The 26,377-nt window shown below is 41.2% G+C and overlaps 2 protein-coding genes and 1 long non-coding RNA gene across 4 annotated transcripts in view; 2 read left to right on the top strand and 1 right to left on the bottom strand.

Moving 5' to 3' along the window:
- Window positions 1-672: 672 nt before the first annotated feature.
- Window positions 673-20,316, top strand: trim54 (tripartite motif containing 54). Its single transcript, XM_088325718.1, has 9 exons — window positions 673-807; window positions 3,796-3,953; window positions 9,104-9,272; window positions 10,628-10,723; window positions 13,051-13,284; window positions 15,993-16,015; window positions 18,408-18,532; window positions 18,607-18,670; window positions 20,128-20,316. Exons 1-8 carry the CDS (start codon window positions 688-690, stop codon window positions 18,642-18,644), a joined length of 963 nt encoding a protein of 320 aa, XP_088181844.1. The 5' UTR covers window positions 673-687; the 3' UTR covers window positions 18,645-18,670; window positions 20,128-20,316.
- On the bottom strand, window positions 20,133-26,279 carry ucn1 (urocortin 1). The gene is made up of 2 exons (XM_088325717.1): window positions 26,232-26,279; window positions 20,133-21,797 (listed from the first exon to the last, which is right to left on the bottom strand). The coding sequence occupies exon 2, from the start codon at window positions 21,793-21,795 to the stop codon at window positions 21,385-21,387; it is 411 nt and encodes a 136-aa protein (XP_088181843.1). The 5' UTR covers window positions 21,796-21,797; window positions 26,232-26,279; the 3' UTR covers window positions 20,133-21,384.
- Window positions 21,420-26,377, top strand: part of LOC148346248 (uncharacterized) — a 31,379-nt gene continuing 26,421 nt past the window's right edge. Inside the window, exons 1-2 of one of the 2 annotated variants that reach the window (XR_015848360.1) lie at window positions 21,420-21,536; window positions 21,623-21,799. This is a non-coding gene — a long non-coding RNA (uncharacterized LOC148346248). Of the gene's footprint in view, window positions 21,537-21,618; window positions 21,800-26,377 lie in introns of both variants that reach the window. The other variant, XR_015848359.1, reaches the window with a different exon arrangement.

Raw genomic sequence — 26,377 nt, 5'->3', positions numbered from 1 at the left:
TTTGCATTGAATGTGTTAAGTGTTTTAATTCAACAATTGAGTGCATGCAGTTTGACACCTGAACCAACTCACCACACTATATAAACTCAGCTCTACCCTCTAGCTGACAGAGAGGGCATTTGGTTTGTAAGTATCTAAAAAATGATGACGTTTGATAGAATTAAGCAAGATACTCGCTTCTTTTTTTGACATACTAAGAAATTTATGGCGGGCCGGATAAAACATCCAACAGGCCGGATTCCGCCTGCAGGCAGTATGTTGGACATGACTGCAGTAAGGGTTATGAAGTGTATCAAAAATGTTCTTCAAATTGATAGAGACCGATTCCGTGACGCAATAAGTTTTCACAAAACCTTCAAGCATGCTCTGCCCCGCCAGCTTGACATATACTCCACGCCTGGACTTTTGCCCGAAATTCAATCCACAACAAACACAGCAGCTAAAAATAGACGTAGTCAGTCAGTTGGTCAGCCAGATAAAGAGTTCACAGCTCTCAGAGGTCTTCGAAGAACTGGAAGCAATTCATCAACGGCAGAGTTCCTTTGGATTCCCCCAGAAGTTTTCTCAAAAAATCGGAGTCCTTCTCCTTTTTTGTGTTTTTGATTCTATCAAAGTTTGAGAAACTTTACACTTAAGCCGGCGGGCAGTGTGGCGGGTCGCAGCTCGACAGGCGGCGGGGGATCAAACATGGAGAACGTCCAGAAGCAGCTGCTGTGTCCAGTCTGCATGGAGATGTTCTCCAAGCCTGTTGTTATCCTGCCCTGCCAGCACAACCTCTGCAGGAAGTGCGCCAACGATGTCTTCCAGGCCTGTGACCAAATTGCTTTGACTTGACTAACATAACTCATTGTGACTACTATGAAAGTGGCCTGAGTCTAACTCCTTTTACATTATTCCATGGATGGGAGATTTGTGTATTCCCATATTAAGGTTTCACAAAGTGCTGCATTCATGATGGTTAACCACTAGGGTCGTAGGAGCACCATTGTCTGTGGTATGTCTTGGGCAAGGACAGCCTGGTAGAGCCCAGCCCTCTACAGGCCATCATATGTTTCCACCCGGTCATTGCTTAAATGAAGGGTCGGAACATATTGCTCGTGAGCCAGACATGGCTCTTTTCACAAGTACATCCGTCACAGAGATAAAGGGCTATAGTTATTTTCTCTCTGATGCATCAATTGTATTGTATGCAATGTCAAAGAAACACTGAAAGTACAGTACTGTGATTGTTCTAAAATATAGACAGAACAGATCCATCTATCCATCCATTATCTACACCGCTTATCCTCAGTAGGGTCGCGGGGGTGCGGGAGCCCATCCCAGCTATCTTCAGGCAGTGGGCAGGGGACACCCTGAACTGGTTGCCAGCCAGTCGCAGGGCGCACAGGGACAGACAATTCGCTCGCTTATTCACAGCTAGGGACAATTTGGACTGGCCAATTAACCTGACATGCATGTTTTTGGAATGTGGGGGGAAACCGGAGTGCCCGGAGGAAACCCACACCAGCACGGGGAGAACATGTAAACTCCACACAGGAGGTTTGATCTCATGACCTCAGAACTGTGCCGCACACGCGCTAACCACTGTTCCGCCGTGCTGCCCGCAGCCAGACTTGCCAGACTTAAACCCATTTGGAGGGCCAGGAACATAGCAGTGAAATCAAAGATCAGACTCGTGCAAGTGCTGGTTCTTCCTCTATTACTGTGAGACATGGACTCAAACAGCAAAACTGGAAAATAAAATTCAGGACATTGAGATGCGATGCTTTAGGAAACTTTTAGGCATCAGCTACGTAGCCATGTGACAAATGAAACGGTGCGCAACACTGTCATGATTGCCAAAATGAAGACACCTGCGGCAATCGTTTGGCGCGCAGGAGCGCTCTCTCTGATTGGCTGGCACTCTCCTCTTAAGCTGTCAGCGCCGAAGGAGAAGTGTCAGACCGTACTTTGGTGTCTCCGTATGTTTTGCCAGATTCCAGTACCAAAGACCTCTCCTGTTTGATTCCTGCCTGCCTTTGGTTCCGACCTGTTTCTGCCCCACGTTTACAATCTACTCTCCTGCCCTGGCCATTGACCTGCCCGCTAAGACGTATTGATTCTGCCTACCTGTCATGGAACTGCCGTTCCGTCCAACGCTGCTAGCGACCGACAACCATCGGCTTCCAAAGCAAGCTCTGTCAGCTCAATCCAATGAAGATTCATTTAAAACGAACGCACTTGGGTCCGAGATTCCGTTCTGGGTCGTGACAAACACTGGACCCTATGAAGAACTGTTGTCAATTGTGTACAAATGAAAACTTCAGTGGTATGGTCACATCAAAAGATTATAATGACTGGCCATGATCATTCTCCAGGACACAGTCCAAGTGGGCAAGAGGAGAGGAAGACTGAAAAATAATTGCGCCGACAACATCAAGGAATGGACTAGTGCCAACTTTGCCACGACCCTAAAACAGGCCAGGCACCATCAACAGTGGAGGCGGCTGTCTAGAGTTGCGTCCTCATTGGTGCCCCGACGACCCAGGCAGTTTAGGGATCCGTGAACCGTGATTGTTTACACGACTTAGTTTTGTTTTTTTTCTGCATGGTCTGTCTTGTTTCGATTCTATAGGTGCCGCGTTGTGTTTGTAAGGTTTATTATTGCTAAATAATAAATAAGGTTGCATGGACAGGTGCTGGAAGAAGTTGAAAGCTTTAGGTACTTGGGTTGTGATGTGGCTGCAGTCGGTGGAATCGAGTGCGAGGTATTGCACAGAGTGAATCAAGGAAGCAAGGTTTTGGGTGCTCTGAGGAGAGTGATGAACAACAAGAGTATGAGTATGGATGTTAAGAGGGGACTGTATGAGAGTGTGATTGTGCCGACTGTGTTGTAGGGTCCAGAGACTTGGAGCCTGAATGCAGATTTAAGAAGAAAATTGAATGTTTTTGAGATGAAGTGTTTGAGGACTATGTTAGGAGTGACAAGATTGGATAGATTGAGAAATGAAATTGTGAGAGACAGAACTGGAGTAGTAGTGGAACTGAGCAAGTGTTTGGATAAGAGAGTACTCGGTTGGTTTGGACACATGGAGAGGATGGATGAGGAGCGAAAGTTGAAGAGGATCTACAGAGCAGAAGTCAACGGAAGGAGACCAAGAGGAAGGCCGCCATTGACGTGGATGGATGGTGTTATGAGTGCACTGCAGGAAAGAGGTCAAAATATAATGGAAGCTAGAGCTCTTGTTGGTGATAGAAAGGAGTAGAGAGGTGTTGTGAAAGGATAGTGGGATTGTGGACGCGTTCTTAAGGATGGGCTGGGCGCCCGTATGATGCGGCAGGGGTAAACCAGTGAAAGCTGTCGGGCCCTGCTGTTGAACAAAAGAGTGTGTCGTGTCACCCTGACCCGAGTGACATGGCCGCTTTCTGGTGTCCCATTTCATCTGGAGGAACGAAAGCATGACCAACTTGGGTGCCGAGGTGCCTAACTTGTTTGGGTGTTTGGGCAATTGGATTGGCCATGGTCCAAAAATGTTTGTGTGGTTTCTTTTCTATTTTTTTCCCTTTTATTTTCTTTGTTATTGTATGTGTTTGTCTTGCTGTCGGTCACCCCTCTTGAATAATATGACCAAGGTAGATAAATAGAATTATTGCTAAATAAGGGAAATTGTGATCATAAACAAGGGTAACAATTGGCTGGGGTTGACAGGTACGGAACACAGCTTCTTCACATTGTTTACACCGCGTCACGCATTCTCACTAATTAAAGTAAAATAATTTATATTTTACTAAAGTACTACAACTCCTATCTTACAGTCATCCAACCCCCGAAGCTCGACCAACGTGGGAAGCCGCTTCCGTTGTCCGTCTTGCCGCCACGAAGTGGTTTTGGACCGCCACGGAGTCTACGGTCTTCAGAGGAACCTGCTGGTGGAGAACATCATCGACGCGTACCGCAGACAAGAGGACTCCAGGTCAGTTTCTAAAAATACATTTTTAGATAAGCTAAAATCAGCCGGAGTCAGGTTTAACTACAACAACGAACAAACAAATAAGTAAACATACCTAAATGTTCGATAACTGCAATGACTAATACAACGACTCCAGTACATCAGTCTTTTATTTTATTTTCAATATTATGATCAAAGTCTTTACATACATCCCTCCATTATCTGCACCGCTTATCCCCAGTAGGGTCGCGGGGGTGCTGGAGCCCATCCCAGCTATCCTCAGGCAGTGGGCAGGGGACACAGGGACAGATAATTGGCTCACTCATTCACACCTAGGGACAATTTGGACCGGCCAATTCACCTGAAATGCATGTTTTTGGAATGTGGGATGAAAACCCACGCAAGCACGGGGAGAACATACAAACTCCGCAAAGGAAGTCCTGTAGCTGGATTTGAGCCCATAACCTCAGAACTGTGCCACACACGCGCTAACCACTGCCCCGGCGTGCTGCCCAAAGTCTTTACAATTTGTGTAAAATATTATGACCCCACTCACCATTTTTCTTCCCATTTGGATGATATTTCTAATGATGCCTCCAAATCATGTTTTTTTTCTCATTTTTTGTCACTTTAAAGTAAAAACTATTATAAAATAATGTTATAAAATTATTTAAATGTCTACAAAACAAAAATATCGTGGAAAATAATAATAATAATAATTATATAAAAACCAAAGATTACAATAATAATGATTTTTGATGGTATTCAAATGCTGTGTTTGTCAGGAGCAGAACGGAAACAGGACCCACTTGCGTAACGATTACCGCAAGTTTTATTGAATGAACGAGGAAGGGCTGCGCCCATGATCCGGTGTTCGCTCTCATACTCGGCTTATGATCCGCGATGGCGGTGTCAGAGCCGGAAAACTGGTCGGTAGCCGGGACTGGGAGAGCAAGACGTGGTCGGGGTAGGAAACGAGTCGTTAGCCGGGACGGGAGAGCAGACGTGGTCAGGATCAAAAACGGTTCGTGAGTCGGGACGGGAGAGCAGACTATTTGTCTCATCCAACCTAAGAATTTTATTCCTCATTAAGAGTCCTCCGCGTCCCTTTTGGTAGAATCCAAGATGGTTCTTAGTTACCTGCCTGACTTAGACCTTTCTCCCCTAATGGCCCAGTTTAGATGGAACGCCAGGTCTAGGAAGATGCCTGATGGTTCGAAACTTCTTCTATTTATGAAAGATGGAGGCCACTGACCTATTGGGATCTCCTAAGCAGGATATTTTTTTTACCTTTCCTCAGATTTTTTTCACAATCCCGTCTCGTGGTCTAGAGACAATTCATTTGACTTCCTGTTTGTTATCTCCTCTGATATGTTTTGTCAACTCTTGGACCTTATATAGCCAAGCGTCTGTCCTTCTAAATTATGTCTAATCGACTGAATTTACCGTAGGTGAACTGAAATTTAAGCTTTAGAAACAAGGATGACTTGTGGAAACAGAATGCACCTGAGCTCCATTTCGATCTTCATTGCAAGGGACGTTTTTTTTAGTTTTTTGTAATTTTAATGAATTTACAAAACCACATGTGCGGTCCCTTCTCAAGGTTTCTTCATTTTCCTCATGTTGAGGTTTTTGAGTTTTTCCTTGCCCTCATGTTGGTTCCAGATCAGTCGACGGTGTAATAATAGTCTGAAATAATAGTCCGTGCAATAACCTGTGCAGCCCTTTGAGACTCTTTGTGATTAAGGGCTATACAAATAAAAATGACTTGACTTGACTTGACAAAACACACAAAAACATTTATTTACATTGAGATTATTGGTTGAAATATGTAGAATTTTGGAGAAAAAATGAATTGAATCCAATTGGAGGAATTATGAAACATAACAAAATGTAGAAAAAGTGAAGCACTGTGAATACCTTCAGGATGCGTTTGTCATGTCCAGCATGGTCGCCATGACAACCAGCTGGCCCCGCCCCTTGGCACCGGCTGTAAAAGATTGTCTAAATTGCGTGTGTGCTTCTTAAGGGCGGGTTTTGGGGACTGCCGTTTGCTGGATCATTGCATTATTCTGTTCCGCATTGCCCTGTTTTGCTTTGCTCTGTTCTGTTCTGCTTGGTTCGAGGAAGACCTGTCATGCCCGTTTGTCTGAGTTAGTAACTTTAAGCCTGTTTGTGAGTATTACCCAGTCTGAATTTCTGATTGCCTGTAAGTCTGTTTTTGTTTTGTTTTTGTCCCTGCGTGTTGGACAACTTTTATTTTCTAAATAAAAGTAACTGATCGTTACGCAATTGAGTTCACCCTTCCTGCCTTCCCGGTACGGTCCTTGACAGCGTTGTATTCTTCATGTTTGGTAGTCACATTGTGATAATGATGTGTGTGTTTGTGTGTCATGATCACACTGACGATGTTTGCAGATGGATCACGACATCTCATAAATAGATGGTCAATTTCATTGGTGATGCTACATATTTCACATTTAATCAAATGTCCTTAGTCATCTTAACCTTTTCATACAGCAAAAAATGTCATGATTTCTAATGTGACTCACCTGTGCCCGCGCATTTGGTGCCAACCGCCGCGGGTTCTGATTGGCTCCCTGTCAGTATTTGAACCCTGTCCTGTCAGGTCCTTGTTGTCAGTCAGTCTGAGAACCTCAGTGTATAATAGGCAAGCCTTTTTCGACCCTGACTCCCACCCGTGCCGTTTTTGCTCCCGTTTTGATCCTGACCACGTCTGCTCTCCTGTCCCGGTTTACGACCTCTTTTTGTCCCGGGCTATGTCTACTCTTACTCTCCCAGTCCCAGCTACCGACCCGTTTTTCCGTCCCTGACGCGCCATCGCTCGCTACGGAAGATCCACTTTCGTGTTTGGATCACAATCGAGTACGAGAGCGACTTGCTTCCCGCGTCCAGCGAACACCGGATCGTGGGTGTAGCCCTTCCTCTTTCCTTCAGTAAAACTTGTGAGAAATGCAATTGGGTCCTGTTTCAGTTCTGGTCCTGACAAAAAACATGATTTTTTTAATGTCTTTGCTTTTTATTGATAAGTCAAGTGTAATATGCATCCATATCAGTAGGTGGCAGCAGAGTACAATTATATTTATTTTATTATATCATGAGGTAGTACATGGAATTTGATAAAATGCCTTATTTTGTTTGGTGAAGCTGTTTAATATTGCATTACAAAAAATAATAAAATAAATAAAGGTAGAGAAAAATCTTGCACAAACTGTATTGTAATTTGTAAAATGAACATGCAAATTCCGCACAAGGAGGCTGTAGCAACTGGAATTGAACCCTGGACCTACTCACCGTGGGGCTGCGCACGACCCAGCCGCCACGACAGCAACAACTACAAAAACTACACAAAACCGACGACAACAATACAACTAAAACATCACCAAAAACAACTATACCAACAAAAAACGAAACCATCACAACCAGTGTTCCCTCTAAGCTGCGCGCGTGCGCAATTGCGCACTGCTCGCACATTCTCAGCGCACAAAAAAATCTATCCAGCACACAAAAATAAGGGCTCAAAAATAAAATACAAGGGTTCCCCTGACTTTGTGTCCTAAATGCGGTATTTTGAAGTCGAGTCGAAGTAGAACGAAGTTGAGTAAAGTTAGTAGAGTTTGTCGAGAACCGGCTTCTTCGGCTCGGCTCACTAAAATGAACCGGCTCTTTTGGGTTCTGAACGGCTCTTCAGGTTGTTTTTGCTTCTTTCATCCCAACATGACCAAATATTATGTAAAAGTATGCACAAAATGACTTAAAGGAAGGGGGGAATAGAACAAAAAAATACCAAAATGAAAAAGTAGTGAAAAGCTGAGAAAAAAAGAAACAAAAGAAAGAGAAAAAAAAGGAAAAATGTAGAAAAAAGCCCCCAAAAAAGAAAAGAAAGAAATGTAGGAAAAAAGTAAATAGAGAACAAAAAGAAAAAAGTAACAGCTCGGAAAAAATAAACACAATGAGATTTTTTTTAAAGGAATTTAAAAAGAAGTAGAAAAAAACACGGAAAAAAGAAGAAAAAGTTTGTGATGCATTTACATAATTTCCAATTATATGAAGTGAATCTTGTTGCCAACATTGTACTTCCACTAAAAAATGTGATTAAATACAGTTCTGTATCTTACAACCGACTAAATAAGCCTCCAAAAATGTTAGTATTATGTGACAAAATATATCCGGAAATAAAAAGAAATGGATATCTTGTGAAAGAATTGTTGTAAACCTTTGCAATAATGCATGAGTCAATTCATTCAAAAGAGAAAAATAATTTTGCATTGCCGGAAACTCAGCAAAATGTAACTTGATGTCAAGTTTTGGATATGTTTGATAATGACTCAGTTGCCACACTTGGGATTATGGTGGCTCACTGTTGTTTCAAGCATTGCTCACCGACTTTGTGTGAACGCTCAGACCCGTGGAAAATTACAGGGAACATTGATCACAACAAACAACAACAACTAAAACCACAACAACATAGAACAATGACAACAAGGAAACCACAACAACAACCTTAACAAAAACAACAAAAGAACACAAACAATAAAAACAAGGAAAATAGAAAACAACAATAGGACTAACAAAACAACAACAAAAACAACAAAAGAACATCAAAGCCACCATTGCGACCACCACCACCACGAACAATAACAAAAAAAAAAAAAAATTCCACTACTACTATTACTAGCACTATCCTCATTATCATTATATTTTTCCAAGGTCACACAACGAAGAATACTGAATACTGGAATTTCTAAATAATAATGATTATTATTATCATTTTCTCAAAGTCACTTTAAACTCAGGCAGCACGGCGGCGCAGTGGTTAGCGCATGTGCACAGTTCATGTCTTGGGAACCTCCTGCGTGGGTTCAAATCCAGCTCCAGACTTCCTGTGCGGAGTTTGTATGTTCTCCCCGTGCTTGCGTGGGTTTCCTCCAGGCACTCCGGTTTCCTCCCACATTCCGAAAAATGAGCGAGTGAGTTGTCTGTCCCCGTGTGCCCTGCGATGGGCTGGCAACCAGTTCAGGAGCTCCCCTGCCCACTGCCTGATGATTGCTGGGATGGGCTCCAGCACCCCCGCGACCCTACTGAGGATAAGCGGTATAGATAATGAGATGCGATGAGACTTTAAACCCACTTGTGTCTTCCTGTCCGGACAGGATGTCCAGTGTTAAGCCGGAGTCGTTGATGTGTGAGGAGCACGCGGACGAGAAGATCAACATCTACTGTTTGTCCTGCCAGGTGCCGACCTGCTCCATGTGCAAAGTGTTTGGCTGCCACAAAGAGTGTGATGTAGCGCCACTCAGCAGCGTCTACATGAGACTCAAGGTAACAAACATTTACAGTAGGACGCTATTGAATTTGATTGGATGCAATGGGACACAAGATGGCTTTGTAGGAAGCTAATCGATACATTAGTCAAGGTCAAAACTTTAGATTGTATTAGGAAGAGGAAAAGAACACAATCCGAGTCAGAAATTTGGTTTTTGATAGCTCTTCTATTGGAGGCACGTGCTTCCAAGATCTGCTTTCAACATCGACTCAGGAAGTTATCTCACTCCCCGATGGCTAGAGACTCATTGACATGGGAACACAGACATAAAACAACTCATCTGATTGGCTCAAGCGAGATCACATGAATACATGAATTAATACTGATTGGTTCAGACAGAAAACACATGTTTAAATGAAGTGAATAATGCTGGTCGCTAGATGGCTAGTGAGCATAATAAAGGTGCAGTAAGGAAAGTGAAACTTTGTAACACAAAAGGTACAATGTGTTACTGTAAGAAGAAAGAAATGTAGGGAGGAGAGCTATTCCCCGCACTTCCCATCACCAAAGCAAAGGCCATCTTGATTAATAGTTAGCGGGCCCCAAGAGGATACGTTTGTTGCAAGAATACAAACAGCACCTGGATATAATCTTTCACTTTGTTAATGTACTTTTGAGGATAACATCATACAAAGGCACATTCAAACTACAATTTCCATTACAACATTTATAGTTAAAAAGAAACTCAAAATAAGGGGAGAAGACATCAATAGATATTACGCTTGCAAGGAGATCAAGGGTGTACCAGTCACAGGCCAGAAACGGACACAGTACTCAATAGCGCTTGTTTTCTCAGTTTTCAGAAAGGAGAGAAAGCTTACTACGCGTTGTGAGTCATCATTTGATTCATATTTAGTTTCTTTTGTCTTTTATTAGCATATTTGGTATTGGAGTAATCCAAAAGTAATTGAAAGTAATCAAGTTAAAGTAACCCTACCCAACCCTGTTGGTACCCTATGCAATCCCCTTTGCAGGTGTCCAATATTAAAACTAGAATATTATTATCACTAAGGGCATGAAAGACTATGAATCAAAAAACAGTGGTTCTGGGATTCAACCCTGATGTACGCCACTCTCCATTCCACTCACAGCATGAAAAAATAAAGTTTCTGGGTAGAAAAAAAGGATGACGAGTGCGTCCAAAACTAAAGTGTGAAGGTCAGTGTTGATGAAGTCATTTCAAGCAGTTGAGTCACACAAAGACACAAAAGTGCCCGTGCGCAGATGGCCGCGTTGACATTTTGCCTGCCGTCTCACTTTCTGATTCACAAAATCTAAAATGGAGATGAAGACGTGAAAAGATTCCCTCTGGGGTTTTAAATGAAATGTGTTTTGTTTTTCAAATTTTCAGACGGAATTGAGCGACAGCATTGCCGGTCTGGTAGCCAGCAATGACAACATTCAGGCTGCTATCACGCACATGGAGGGAATATGCAAAGCCATCCAGGTAGCACACATTCATGGTAAACTGCAGGCTTAACTGTCTTTGATGTTTAGAGGAAATCAAATATTTATCCCTGGGAATCAGTTAAAATGAAATGAAATGAAATGATCTGCATTTATATTGCGCTTTTCAAGTCAATGACTTCCCAAAGCGCTTTACAATGTTCTCCCCGCTTGCGTGGGTTTCCTCCGGGCACTGCGGTTTCCTCCCACATTCCAAAGACATGCATTTCAGGTAGATTGGCCGGTCCAAATTGTCCCTAGGTGTGAATGAGCGAGTTGTCTGTGTGCCCTGCGGTTGGCTGGCAACCAGTTCAGGGTGTCCCCTGCCCACTGCCCGGAGATGGCTGGGATGGGCTCCAGCCCACCCGCGACCCTAAGGATCAGCGGTACAGCTGATGAGATGAGATGATGAGACATTGAATTGAAATAACAAACCATTATACAGGCCCAAGCATTTGTTTTAGGCTTTTACTCTCAAAAGCTCTAAAGATTTCCGTTATCTAAAGATACTGCTGTAGCATTATTGGGCGATTAATTTGCTTTTTGTTATCTTGCTGGCCTCTTTCAAACTGAATTGCAGTTTCTCGGGCACCGTGTCTCCCGGCTCCGGTCTGGCCGGTGTCACAGTTGCCATGGTGCCCAATTGGGCCCGCCTGTATGGCACCAGCTTTGGCTTGTTGAGAGATTGACTTTCTGTCTAGATAAAGCTCAGCGCTCTCCTGCTTCGTTGGTCAGCCCGTCACACGAACTTCTGCGACCCAAGACATGGGTTCTGACTTGGTCCTGTTTTCCTGTTGATATCTTCCATCCGGTATTGTTCACGTTTATTTTTGTCCCGTTTAATTTCGGGTTCCAGTTTTGTTTCTGTCTAGTTTGGTCCTGTTTATTATTTTCTCCAGTTTTTGTTTCCGTCTAGTTTCTCCTGTTAGTTATCGATATCATGATTTGTTGTCCATCCTGTCTGTCCCTCCTTGTCCGGTATCGACCCCATCTGTCGGATGTCAACTCGGGCAGTTGGAGTCGGTCTCGTCAGCCTCTGGCTTCCTGTCCTTCCATGCAGACCGGCTTCTTCCCGTAAAATAAAAGGCTTGTGTGAGAACGTCACATGATTGGGTCCTGTTTCTGTTCTGGTTCTGACAGCCGGCCCCTTGTAGAGGAGTTGTTTGATGTGCATGTGCAAGATAACGCCCCACAAAACCACATTCACCCAATATCAGCCAGATAATTAAATCAATGTACAGTGGAACCCCGGTTTTCGAACGCCTCTCGGTTCGAACAAATCGGAGTTCGACCCAAAATTTCGAGAAATTCTTGCTTCGCTGTTCGGTCAAAAAATCGGAGTTCGAACGCCGGTAATGCGTGAGTGCGTACGCTAGGGTGCGATGCTGAGCGGCGTACGGGTGTTTTAGCCCCTTATTATGCCTCAGAAGAAAGTCAGTGCAAGCAACAAAGTTGCTACAGGTGAAAAAAGAAAAGTAGCGCGTACAACTATTGCATTTAAGAAAGAAATAATAGCAAATTATGAAGGAGGTGTGCGAGTGTCTGATCTTGCTAGGGAATACAGCATGGCTAAATCTACCATCAGTACGATACTAAAGAATAAGGAGGCTGTGAAATCTAGTGATGTGGCTAAGGGAGTGAGTGCTATACGCAAGCAATGGCGGTCCACCTGCGCCTTCTGCTGACCACCACAAAGGTAAGAAATCCTATCCATAATTCTTTTTTCTATCCTTTTTTAAAAATTTACACGTTCATGTTAGCGTAATCTTTCGTACGGAAGATTACGATAACGCGAACGTACGATTAGCCTGTGTTAGCTTTTTGTGGGTGTTGGAATGGAGCCCAACTTTCAGGGTGTTGGAACGGAGCCCCCTTTCCAATGAACCGTTCACCACTTGTTGTGGAGACCCGGGTGCTAAATGACTTGTAAACTACCTGATTTTTTTATTTTTACACGTTCATGTTAGCGTTATCTTTTACGATAACGCGGACGTACGATTAGCCTGGGTTAGCTTGATGTTTACGTTAAACATTCAAGGTAAACACTCAGGGTGTTGGAACAGATTGAAACGATTTACATTATTTTTAATGGGAAAAATTATTTCGGTGATCGAACAAATCGGTTTTCGAACATGGTTCTGGAACGGATTATGGTCGAGAACCGAGGTTCCACTGTAATTGAATCAAAACACAGTATTCAAGTCACATGTTTTGACATTGTTAGTTCATTTTCTGACCTCACAAAATCGAATCCAGACCCATCAGTGAAAGCGCTTCACTGCAGTATAACTTAAGTCATTTTGACCTTAACTGGTCTGCCTTTTTTAGGAGAACGCCCGCCACTGCAAGGAAGAAATCACTGCCCAATTTGATGCTCTGACAGCCATTTTGGACGAGCGTAAACAAGAGCTGGTGGGTTCCATTACCCAGGAGCAAGACGATGAGTTGCTGCGCTTGCGGCAGCTCATCGGCAAGCACGGACAGAGGCTGGAGGACAGGAGACAACTGGTGGAGATGGCCGTGCGCGCCGCCGACCACACCCATGCAGCGGTCTTCGTCCAGGCCAGTCTTCCGATTTCCTTCCCGCTTGTCCATCCGTCCATCCCATCATCCATCTAGCTGAGTCTCATTCCAAGCTGTAAGACCGATCTCCCATTGCCATTTGTCCTTGTCCATCCATTATCTGCACCGCTTATCCTCAGTAGGGTCGCGGGGGTGCTGGAGCCCATCCCAGCTGTTTTCAGGTAGTGCGCAGGGGAAATTGTGGGGTCTAAAAAGTAGACCATTGACATGTGGGAGAGCTATAAATTTGGCAAACTGTAGAAAATACACCAGGCAAGAGACTTGTTAAGTTTTTTAACCAACTGCAGCCAGGAAGAGCAGCAGAGAAGACAAGCAACTCGCTCGTCCGCACTCTCTCACTCACTCTCGCTCATAAGCCCCCCCCCCGTCTGCCTCTGTGTTTTATTGAGATCACAATACAAGGAAAAGTACTGGTATGTTGAGACAAAAGACAAAAGACCAACCCCCTGGAAAAGTACTAACACCTTTAAACAAAGACAGGAAGACTAGAAGACGGCCAAAAGGAACATCAAACTGATTAGAAATACACACCTTGAGCAAAAATGTTTAAGCCTACTCTACTGATACCCTCAACTGGTTGCCAGCCAGTCGCAGGGGCCTTGTGATGTCTCTATACATTGGTCTTCACCAATTTCTCTTCAAGGCGCCCCAATACTTTTCCAAGCATGATGCCTGCAATTACATTGAATACAGAGGCCTCTCTACATACAAGTTTCTGGAGATATAAGAAATTCGACATAGGATATGTCTTTTTAGCAAAAATACATATGACAAATAAAAACAAAGTTACAAGAGCTGTTATGGATTAACTGTAAGTCAGCAGCTTTCGAGCTGACAACAGACATCTGGCAGGATGTTATGAGATAACATATAAAGAAATCACAAGTTGTTGACTAAGCGAGCCGAGGCCAGAAAAAAACACTTTCGATTCCAGGAAAAAAGACTTTAAATTCTGAGAATAACATCACGTGATCTTGTTGAACACAGTATAAATGCCAGGGTCTATCGGACGAATTTTGAAAATGGCTTGAATGTTGCTGAATAAAGGACGTTCCCTTTCTGCCATATTTCTGTCTCTGCGTATATTTTGGGGTGACGCCTAACTAGACGCTACTACTAGGAGCCTGCTCGAGAATTCTCACTGCCAGCATCTGCTTGTCCCAAGTCATTTTATTATCTTATTCATCTTATCACTGTATTTTTATCTTCAATTACTACATACATGTATTTCTAGTGATCCGAAAAACTATTACAGCTATTTTAGGGTTAATTTTGTTGAGTTTGGGAGGCCGAGAATGGATTAATCTATTTTCAGTTATTTCTTATGGGGAAAATCGGTTCGATATAAGAGAAATTCTAGATACAAGCTCAATCCAAGAACAAATGAATCTTGTATGTAGAAGGTCCTATGTACTTTGAAATTTTTTGCATTTATATTCATGTTTTGTTGTGCTATCTAATTGTGGTTGTTCTTAGCACATCTGTCTTTGTACCTAATCGGTGTCCTGATACATAGGTCCTATGTTGTTTTTGTCCACATTCTAAAAGCACTTGGGTCAAGACAAAATAATCCAAATTGGGTCAAAATAGACAGGAGGAATTTGATCCAAAATTATGGTATAGTTATAGTATAATAGTTCATGTTTCTTTGCCTATTATTCAAATCAATGTTTTTTTTGTTGTTCCACTAAGTGGCACTAAATATTACACACAAAATGGCAGATTTTTTGGGGGGTTGGGAGTAAAATCTATACGTGTTTAGGTGGTCATAAAAAATATTAAAAACTTTTTTTTTAAAATTTAAAATAAAATGACCATGTTTTTGTCTTGATTGGTGAGACCCACATTTTTTTTTTAGGATAAGCACTTTATTTTGGGCGGTGAAAAAAACAAGCATTTGTTTTTTAGATGTCACGGGGACCGGACCAGAACGGAGGCAGGAGGCAGGAAGGGAGAACTCATTTGCGTTGACGATCAGAACTTTTATTTAGCAAAATAAAAGTCGTCCAAAACTCCGGGACAAAACAGAACAAAAACAGGCTTTTACTCAAAACGTGAAAACACAGGTTTCCTCCGAATCAAACAAAACAGGACAGAGCAAAACAGAACCGAAAATGCAAATGAACCAGCACCCGCAAAACCCACAACCCACCCTTAAGTAGCACACACGCAAATTAGCTGATCTACTACAGCCGGTGCCCAGGGGGCGGGGCCAGCCGGTCGCCACGGCGACCATGCTGGACACGACATTAGATAAAAAAAAAAAATCTATTATTGGGGGCTTGAAACATAAGCTCGGGGTTGGAATGTATGGGGTGAGTCAGTGTAGAATATTATCCAATTTTTAATTGGGATTTAAAACAAAATGAATCAATTTGGGGATTTTCTGTTGTTTTAAACAAAACAAAAAAACATTTTTGCAGTAGGTTAAACAAACTAAGAGAGTGGAGTCTTTTGTATAGAACATTATAATTGTTTCTTTGTTTCGCAACTTTTGACAAATTTTATTTTTCCTGCTCTTTTATTTTGCAAAACAACCAATTTCTGGTTGTTCTAGAAAACTAAGCTGGCTTTGTAAAATGAATCCAATCAGTTATTTGAAACTGAGTTATTTTTTGACCCAATTGTTTTAAGAGTGCAACCTAATTATTTTGTCCTCACGATACTTTTATTTCTCTTTCTCACAGAATGTCAATGTCATACTGGACAAGTGAGTTGTGTATTGTGTAGCCGTGATGTGTGTAACGCCTCGGGTGTGCAGTATCATGCGTGCATGTAAGAGCAGTGAGCAACAGAAGAAAAGTAATAAGTTACAGTTACTAGTTACTTTATTTGTAAACTAATTCAGCAGGGTTGGGTAGGGTTACTTTAACTTGATTACTTTCAATTACTTTTGGATTACTCCAATACCAAATATGCTAATAAAAGACAAAAGGAACTAAATATGAATAAAATGACTAAATGTTGTGCAGGCTTGGGGAGTAACGGAATAAATGGAACGGCAAAAATTATGTTGGCAAGCTGTTGGGATTTATTTTCATTTTGTTTCTGTCGCATTTGATCTGCCGGAGATCAAATAGATCAAAGCCAGGAGAGAAAGCTTACCACGTGTTGTGAGTCATCATTTCATTCATATTTAGTTTCTTTTGTCTTTTATTAGCATATTTGGTATTGGAGTAATCCAAAAGTAATTGAAAGTAATCCAGTTAAAGTAACCCTACCCAACCATGTAATTCAGTTACCCTCAGATTACTCACTTCAAAAAGTAGCATGTACCTCTGAAAGTAAATTAACCCCGGGCATTAGTTTCAAGGTGTTGTTTTGAGCTGAAATAATCATATTGCTTAAATTGACACTATAATTATATTTTATCTTTTGTGGTTTCTGCGGCTCAGTAGGTAATACAGTTTATTAGTCATTTTGTAGTCATTTTTCCTCATGTGCGGTCCCTTCTAAAGGTTTTTTCATTTTCCTCATGCTGAGGTTTTTGGGTATTTCCTTGCCCTCATGTAGGTTTTAGATCAGGTGATGATGTGGTAACAGTCTGTAGTTTTCCATAGTCTGTGGTCTGTGCATCCCTTTAAGACTCCTTGTGATTGTGTGACTATCTAGTAACAAATTACCGTATATACACTCAGAAACTAACCATGGTAAAAGAAATAAAAAAAATCATGCACACAAACCTGTGGAGGCAATAAAACCTTCATATTTCTTTACTTGCGCAACCTTGAGACACTTCCTTTGAGACACTCCATATCCGTTTTGTGTCTGTGTCTTGATTTAGGGATCCATGCATCATCCAACTTGTCACGAAACGAGTCGGGAAGCAGGAAGTTGGAACTCGTTTGCGTAGACAATCTGTCACATTATTTGAGAAAGAAAAGTTGTCCAACACACAAACGGAGCAAAAACAAAACAAAGCAGGCTCAAATGCAGGCAAAACTACAGACTAGGCATTTAACGGGATTAAACAGAACTTTCAGGAATCTCTCAGAATGTTATACCGAAGTGCAACAAAGTCCAACAAGCAAAACCAAAATAAACAGGTATCAAACAGGCATGAACAGCTTTTCAACAAGGGTAAACAATGATCTGGCAAAGGGCAGTTCCAAAAGGCGCAGGAAAATGGAGGTCAGCCGGTGTCAAGGGGCGGGGTCAGCTGGGCGCCATGACAACCGTGCAGGACATGACACAACTCTGTCGCTAAAACGTTTTCCATAGGGGCACGACATAGTTGACCATTCTCCGTGCTGATTGGCTATAATGGCGAACGTTCGATTTGATTAATACTTCACTGCATCGTCGGTAGGAGGGAGTCTTTGTTTCCAACCTGACAGTCGCAGCGCCCGGCAGGCAACTTCAAATGACACCGATTTTAATTCAAACCTACCGCCTCAAAGTGTCAGGGCCAGAACGGAAACAGTTTTATTGGAGGAAAGAGAAAGGGCTGTGCCCACAATCCGGTGTTCGCTGGACGCGGGAAGCAAGTCGCTCTCGTACTCGGATTGTGCTCCGAACGCGAGAGTCGATCTTCCGTAGCGAGCGATGGCGGTGTCAGGAACCGAAAAAAAAAGGGTCGGCAAGGCGTGGTCGGGTCGGAAGCGAGACGTAAGCCAGAATGGGAGAGTAGACTTGGTCGGGGGACAAAAAGAGTTCGGAAGCCGACGTGGTCAGGAGCAAAACAGGCCGTAGCCGGAGACAGACGGGAGCCAAAACGGGACAGGTGAGTGTCAGGGTCGACAAAGGCTTGCCTAGTATTCACTGAGGTTCGCAGACGGACTGACAACAGGGGATTGACAGGACTGGGTTCAAACACTGATCGGGAGCCAATCAGAACCTGCGGCAAATGGCGCCAAAAGAGCGGGCACAACTGAGTCACATCAGTAATCATGACACAAAGCCCCTGAAACCCATCAGTGTCAGTAAAACAACAATTGATAAAAAATAATGGAACTTATTCTTCCTTCTGTGCGGCCCCGATACCAGTCCGCGGACTGGTGGTTGCCAACCACTGCGTTACTTGTTACTGAGAGTCCTGGGAACCAGTTCCTTTGTGTATAAGTGTGTTTGGCGCGCAACTCTAAATGTATGTTCTTCGTCAGGATGTCGGAGTGCGCCCGTGACGCCGATATCCTGCGACCGCAGTTCTCCTTCGACAACATGAGCCATTTTGTCATTGACCTGGACGACATCGCAGAAATGTTAAACGATATTCATTTCCGACCCAGTTCGTATACTTCAAGTTAGAAGTCCATTTGGGGTTGGGTGATCCATAACCTGAGTATGTGTTTGTGTTGTCAGGTGAAGAAGACCTTGAGGAGGACTCCGGAGTGGACTGATGTTCTCCATCCACAGGAAAGAATGGGTAAGACCAGCTCAGTGGTCCTAGGGTTGGGCGTCCACCCCAGGGCTGGGAGGTCACAGGTTCGAGCCTCGGCCGAGTCGTACCAAAGACTTACAACCACTGTTCTCTCTAAGCTGCGCACTGCTCGCACATTATCAGCGCTAAAGAAAATCTATCCAGCGCAATGTTCCCTCTAAGCCGCGTGTGTGCGCGCAATTGCGCACTGCCCAGAGCTTTTCCGTGCACAAGAAAATCTAGCCAGCTCACAAAAATCAGGGCTCGAAATTACTAATTAAGAAGCGAATTAAGTCAAAGTTACAGTGCATGAAGGGAAAAATAGGTTCCCCTGACGCTGTGTTCTAAATGCGGTATTTTTAAGTCAATTTCGAAGTAGAACGAAGTTGAGTAAAGTCAGTAGAGTTTTTCGAGAACCGGCTTCTTCGGCTCGGCTCAGTAAAAAGAACTGTCTTTTTCGGGTTCCAAACGGCTCTTCGGGTTGTTTTTGCTTCTTTAATCCATACACGACCAAATACTATGTAAAATTGTGCAAAAAATGACTTAAAGGAAGGGAGGGGGGCAATAGAACAAAAAAAAATACCAAAATGAAAAAGTAGTGAAAAGCTGAGAAAAAAATAAACAAAAGGAAGAGAAAAACGAAAAAAAAAGCCAGAAAAAAAGAAAGAAACATAGGATAAAAAGTAAATAGTGAACAAAAAGAAAAAAAGGAACAGCAAGGAAAAAATAAACACAATGAGATTTTTTTTAAAGGAATTAAAAAAAATTGAAAAAAAAGACAGGGAAAAAGAAGAATAAATTTGTGTTGCATTCAAATAATTTCCAATTATACCAAGTCAATCTTGTTGCCAACATTGTACTTCCACTAAAAAAATTGTGATTAAGTACAGTTGTGTATCTTACAACCGACTAAATAAGCCCCCAAAAATGTTAATATTATGTGACAAAATATATCAGGAAATAAAAAGAAATGGATATCTTATGAAAGAATTGTAAGAACAAACGACGTTTGTAGGCCATACAACCTTTGCAATAATACATTAGTAAATTCATTCAAAAGTGAAAAATTATTTCACATTGCCGGAAACTCGGCAAAATGTAACTTGATGTCAAGTTTTGGACATCATCGATAATGACTTAGTTGCCACACTTGGGATTGCTGTTGCTCATTGTTGTTTCAAGTGTTGCTCACTGACTTTGTGTGAACGCTCAGACCCGTGAAAAACTAGAGGGAACACTGCTTACAACATTGGTGACCATTGCCTTCCCGCTTGGTGCTCGGCATTAGGGGTTGGAATTGGGGGAGGGTTTGATCACCTAATGATTAAAAACCGTGAAAAATCCACCCAAAAAAAGAATGGGTGAGACTTGTACAGATTTAAATAGACAACCTTTATTTTCATTTCTTTAAAGTCAACATAAACATCATTCGAAAATACTCAATTTCTTTGCTTTCCCCAAAGCCTCAAGATCTCCATGAGCTTTCTTCACTCCTCCTGAATGTTGTGGTCCAGGAAGTCACTCGTGAAGTCCCTACATTTGCTACAAGAGTTCCCTTCTTTTACTGCAGAGGACCGTAGTGGTTTTTGTAGTAAAGCGACTTGTCACATTTTTTTGATGTGTGTCAATTTGTATATCTTTGTGTGTGTACAGAATTAATATTAATAAAAATATACTGCACAACAGAGGTGTCAGATTATTATTAAAATAAATGCCAATAAAGATTTAATTTCCCATGATTTTCTGGTCTGGAGCCTTCGCTCTAAAAATGCTGATCTACTAGTGATCCCAAGAGCCAAGAAGAAATCCGCAGGTTCGAGAGCGTTCTCCATTCGGGCCCCGGTGCTGTGGAATGCTCTGCCTCCTAAGATTCGATCTGCAACCTCAGGGGAACTGTTTGAATCTAGGCTTAAAGCACACTTCTATTCTTTATCTTATGAATTACCTATATTTCATGTTGACAATCTCCGCGTATTATTTATATATACAACATCCTGGAAGGGGGGATGACCTCATGTGAGGTCCCCTTCTCAAGGTTTCTTCATTTTCCTTATGTTGAGGTTTTTGAGTTTTTCCTTGCCCTCATGTAGGTCTTAGATCAGGGGATGGTGTCATAATAGTCTGTGGTTTGCAATAATCTGTGGTCTGTGCAGCTCTTTGATGCTCCTTGTGATTAAGGGCGTCACAAAAAACATAACTTGCCTTGAATTGACTGAGGTTTTTGAGTTTTTCCTTGCCTTCATGTAGGTTTTAGATCAGGGGATGGTGTAATAATAGTCTGTGGTTTGCTATAATCTGTGGTCTTGGGACTCTTAGTGATTAAGAGATATACAAATAAACATGACTTGACATTTTCAGTCAAATAATTCATACAGCAGACATAGAGAAATGCCATCACTATTTTGCTTCTCCTTCTAAAGAAATTACAGCCTCTAATAGGGCTGCACGGTTTTGGGAAAAAACCTTATTGTCAGTATAGAATTTTCCATTCCATAGGTTTTAGATCAGGGGATAGTGTAATAATAGTCTGTGGTTTGCAATAATCTGTGGTCTGTGCAGCTCTTTGACACTCCTTGTGATTAAAGGCTATACAAATAAACATGACTTGACTTAATGACGTTTTTTTGTACCACTAGGAGGCAGTAAATATTACACACTGTACTTTTAGGTTTAATTAAAAAAAAGTAAGCCAAAATCTAAAATCTCCCCTGATTGGCTGCTCACTTTCCGATCTCGTCCAGTAATTTCCGGTTCACCTGTGCGCGCATGCGCTGTTCCCCGGTGCGGGCATTGTGAATCATGTTCCTCAACAGGTGAAAGGTTAATTCAATTGAGAGCGGCGCAAAATCTCGACGCGTTTTCAAATGAACAGGTCCGTCAAAACCTTCCGTTTCATCCTCTTCCTCGTCATTTTCAATGTCCTTTTCAATATTCTCTTCTCCCGCGTTCCTGAGGAAGAGCCCCGGGACGCCGAAGCCCAGCAGCCGGGCGGCGGCGACGTCCCCGCGGGTAGCCGCCCTGAGGAGCGTCCTGGCCGCCTGAGGTGTCTTCGGGCGGGAGGAGGCGGCTGGAGCTAATGGAAGGAGGATTGCTAGCAAGAGCGACGAGAGGAGGAACGACCAACGCTTCATGTCTGTAAGAACAAAAAACAATTAGAGGTAGTCTACCGAGAAACTTTTTGGTCTTAAAGGGACACTGTGTAATATTTGACCACTAGATGTCGCTGCATTGTGTAGTGCAACCGAAAATGGCTGCAACAAAGTTCAACAAAGATTACATTTACAAAGACTCATGTGCACTGATCCCTCTAAGCTGCGTGAGCTTTTCCGCGCACAAGAAAATCTAGCCAGCTCACAAAAATCAGGGCTTGATATTGCTAATTAAGAAGCGAATTAAGTCAAAGTTACAGTGCATGAAGGTAAAAATACAAGGGTTCCTCTGACGTTGTGTTCTAGATGCGGTATTTTGAAGTCCAGGTCGAAGTAGAACCAAGTTGAGTAAAGCCAGTAGAGTTTTCCAGAAAAGGCTTCTTCGGCTCGGCTCACTAAAAGGAATCGGCTCTTTCGGGTCCTAAATGGCTCTTCAGGTTGTTTTTGCTTTTTTCATCCCTCCACGACCAAATATTATGTAAAATTATGCACAAAACGACTTGGAGGAAGGGGAATAGAACAAAAAAGTAAAGAGAAAAAGAAGAGAAGGAAGAGAAAAAAGAAGGAAAAATTCTGAAAAAAGCCAGAAAAAAAAAGAAACAAATGAAAAAAAGTAAATAGAGAACAAAAAGAAAAAAGTAACAGCTAGGCTAAAATAAACACAATGAGATTTTTTTAAAGGAATTGAAAAAAAAGAAAAAGTTTGTGTTGCATTCAAATAATTTCCGATTAAACCAAGTCAATCTTGTTGCCAACATTGTACTTCCACTAAAAAATGTGATTAAATACAGTTGTGCATCGTGCAACCGACTAAATAAGCCCCCAAAAATGTTAGTTTTATGCCACAAAAGATACCAGGAAAAAAATAAATGGAAATCTTGTGAAAGAATTGTTGTAAAAACAAATGACGTCTGTAGGCCGTACAATCTTTGCAATAATACATTAGTCAATTCATTCAAAAGTGAAAAATAATTTTGCATTGCCGGAAACTCTGCTATATGTAAGTTGATGTCAAGTTTTGGACATGTTTGATAATGACTTGGTTGCCACACTTGGGATTACCGTTGCTCACTGTTGTTTCAAGCGTTGCTCACCAACTTTGTGTGAACGCTCAGACCCGTGGAAAATTACTGGGAACATTGCTCAAGTGTCCCGAGAAATCTTTTGGTTTTAAAGGCACACCGTGTAATATTTTACCACTAGATGGTGCTGGTTTTGTAGTGCAACCAAGAATGAATGTTACAAAGCACAAGGAAGATAACAAACTACTTTTTGGTCTTAAAGGGACACTTTGTATTATTTGACCGCTAGGTATTGCTGTATCGTGTGGTTCAACTGAAAACGAGTGGTACAACGCGTGAGGAAGATTACAAACTGCAGAGGCTTAATCCCCCCAGAAACCTTTTGGTCTTGAAGAGACACCGTGTAATATTTGACCATCAGATGTCTCTGTATTGGGTAGCGCAATCCAAAACGAGTGCTACAAAGCACAAAGAAGGTGACAAACTTTGGAGACTTAGTCCCCAGAGAAACATTTTAGTCTCAAAATTACAATGTCTTATTTTTGGCCACTAGATGTCGCTGTGAGGTATAATGCAACCGAAATCAAGTGCTACAAAGCATAATGAAGATCACAAGCTACGAGGACTCGGTGTCCCGAGAAAAGTTTTTGTCTTAGAGGGTGCTAAAAATGAAGGAAAACAACAAACTACGGAGAGTCCAAGTGTCCAAACCATACCATTTTTCTTCTTATTTCTATGCTCAACCTTGAGGTTTTTGGGGTACCCGTAGCAGTAAAATGGCAGACAATCGTGTCAGCTCCCTCTTAGCGCGCCTCATGTTGTATAAAACTAAACTTTCTTGATTTATGAGTATTTTAAAAATTGTATTTTTCCTTAATATTTCAATCAATATTGTTTTTTTGTACCATTAAAGGTGCTAAAGAATGCACATTGTCCCTTTTAAGGTTGTAAAAAACGTCATTGTCCTAAAAGCTCGATGTTAATTTTAAAGAATTAACCGCAGTAAAAATCTTATTTATACTTAAAATTGTTAGCCTTTCTGATTATAGTACAATGTACTCAATACTTATTGAAAAATATTATAATTGTAACCCAAAAATCAAGATTTTTCGACAAAATCTTAATCTTGCAAAAGTCGTTAATCCAACTCAACAATTTTATTTCACCCATCAATATTTTTGGGGAGAAAAAAGCTGATTAATTTATGACAAACTTACAAAAAAAAGTTGAAGAAAAAAATAAATTGTAGAAAACAAAATATCCATTTTGTCAAAAAAATTAAATCATGCTTATAAAATTGCACAAAACTCTAAAAAAATGTTTATCTTTAAGTTCTTCGAGAAATGCATGCTTAGATGGTGGTTCGTTTAGTTTTGCATATTGTTCAAATTAATATTGTTTATTTAACAAAATGTTTTTTTACCACTGGAAAGCGCTAAAATGCACAATGTCGCTTCAAGTTATTCTTCAAAAGTTGCTTCATTATTACAGTAACCCAATTTATTTATAAAAACTGGAAAAACACAACTTCATTAAAAATGATTTTAATCTGAACAATGAGCAAAAATGCATGAACTGATACACATATTAAATAAAATACATGGAGGTTGACAAATTCGCATTTATTGGACCTAACACGAGATTAAGTGACATCATGGTCAACCATTTTGCTGCTCAGGGCAACCTAATAAAAATAAAATAAACATAATGAAATTATAAAGTAAATCAAATAATATCTTGCAAATCAATTTTGATCATTTAAATGATGATTTGACTTAAAAACAAGTTGGAGTAAGTAAGACTGTTCATCATTTTGCTAATTTTAGGTATTGTTATTGCCTTAGAAAGATAAAAGAGGGGCTAAAATATAGTAATATCCATATCAGTTGGTGCCAATGGATTGCTATTATTTTATATATCTATATCTATATATATATATATAGAGAGAGAGAGAGAGAGAGAGAGAGAGAGAGAGAGAGAGAGTCTCAGTCACTCTCACTCTCTGCTCATGAGGTAGTGCAAGGAAATATATTAAATAACGTATTTGGTTCATTGAAGTTTTTTGTTATTGTATCTATAATTTTTATATTTTATTAGAGTAAAAAAAAAGTTTGTTCCACTAGCAGATATTCTTTGTGTATTTTAATAATCATTTTTATTTTTTTAAGAAAACAAGACAAAAATATAGTTCAACTTAAAAAAACAGATAAGCATGTAGTCAAATCCCATATCACAGCAAGAGAATTCATCAAAAAGCCACAGTGATCAGAAAAAAAGGTTATTCTATCCATTTAGGCAACATGATAATTAAAGCTTGAAAAAAAATGGCGTTGAAAATGGATTCTTTCAACATTTTTGACAGTGTGCCTCGAGATTTCATTAAAAAAAGTGTGCTTGATTTAAAAAAAAAGGTTGAGAAATTCTGTACTAATGTAATCAGTATGCGGTATCGGTACTCAAAATGTGTTGTACATTTAGTCATTTTTTTTCTACATTTAAATGAAAATATATTGAATGAGTGGATACTTGCAAAGGAGATTGAATAAGAAGCCAGAGTTTTCCATTATTTGACTATTATGCATTGTTTGTATAATTGTCACTATCGGCCAATCATGTTTGCTGTTCTTTGATTTGCACACCGCTCCGTTTTTGTGACCTAGGACTATTAAGGGGAGGAACTTTAGAACAGATTAGGAATTTGATAGATAGATAGATAGATAGATAGATAGATACTTTGTTCATCCCCGAAGGGAAATTCACATTTCCAGCAGCATCCCTGAGCTGAGAACAATCGAGAACAATCGAAAATAACACGGGAGCTGCTGGAGTGGCTGCCATTCGTGACGGCGCCGGAAGAAAAGATTCAATTTGAATCATTTACAAACAAACAAACAATTGAATCATGTACAAACAAACAGGTATTGTGAGGGTTTTTTTTTTGTATTGTCCTCTCTTGTTGCCCTGCGATTGGCTGGCAACCTGTTCAGGGTGTCCCCTGCCCACTGCCCGATGATTGCTGGGATGGGCTCCAGCACCCCCGCGACCCTACTGAGGATAAGCGGTGCAGCTAATGAGATGATATAAGGTGATCATTTAAAAAGGTGTTACAATTGTACGTTAAAATGTTCCCTCCAAACTTATTCCTGCGACGACTTACTACGTACGGTAGTATTGATTATCGTACTCTATGAATGAGGAGTTCAGTATTGATTCTTACCGATATTTTTGAAATGTTGGGTAAAAATAATTATTTTTACCAAATTTCACAGAAAAGATAACCAAACAGGTTTAACGCAATATTACAAACACACAGCAAATAGCTCCCAATTTTACTTTTGGTTGACATCTTATTTAAAAAAAACAAAAACAACTTGATTTAAATCAAAATCAGCTTACTTGTTATTTTTCTCGCGCTCGGTCAGGCTCGGACTCCGCTGAAGGTCGTGTGCATGCAAGACGGCGATCGTACGGCGTTTTATAAACGCCGATTGTGATGTCACTAGCACTGACACAAACGTTTTCCTCACCCCCACGCACACTTT

The sequence above is a fragment of the Urocampus carinirostris genome, chromosome 20 (assembly GCF_059441175.1).
Source record: "Urocampus carinirostris isolate Australia breed hairy pipefish chromosome 20, RoL_Ucar_1.0, whole genome shotgun sequence".
Classification (NCBI taxonomy): domain Eukaryota; kingdom Metazoa; phylum Chordata; class Actinopteri; order Syngnathiformes; family Syngnathidae; genus Urocampus; species Urocampus carinirostris.
This window is presented reverse-complemented; position numbering and strand designations above follow the sequence as displayed.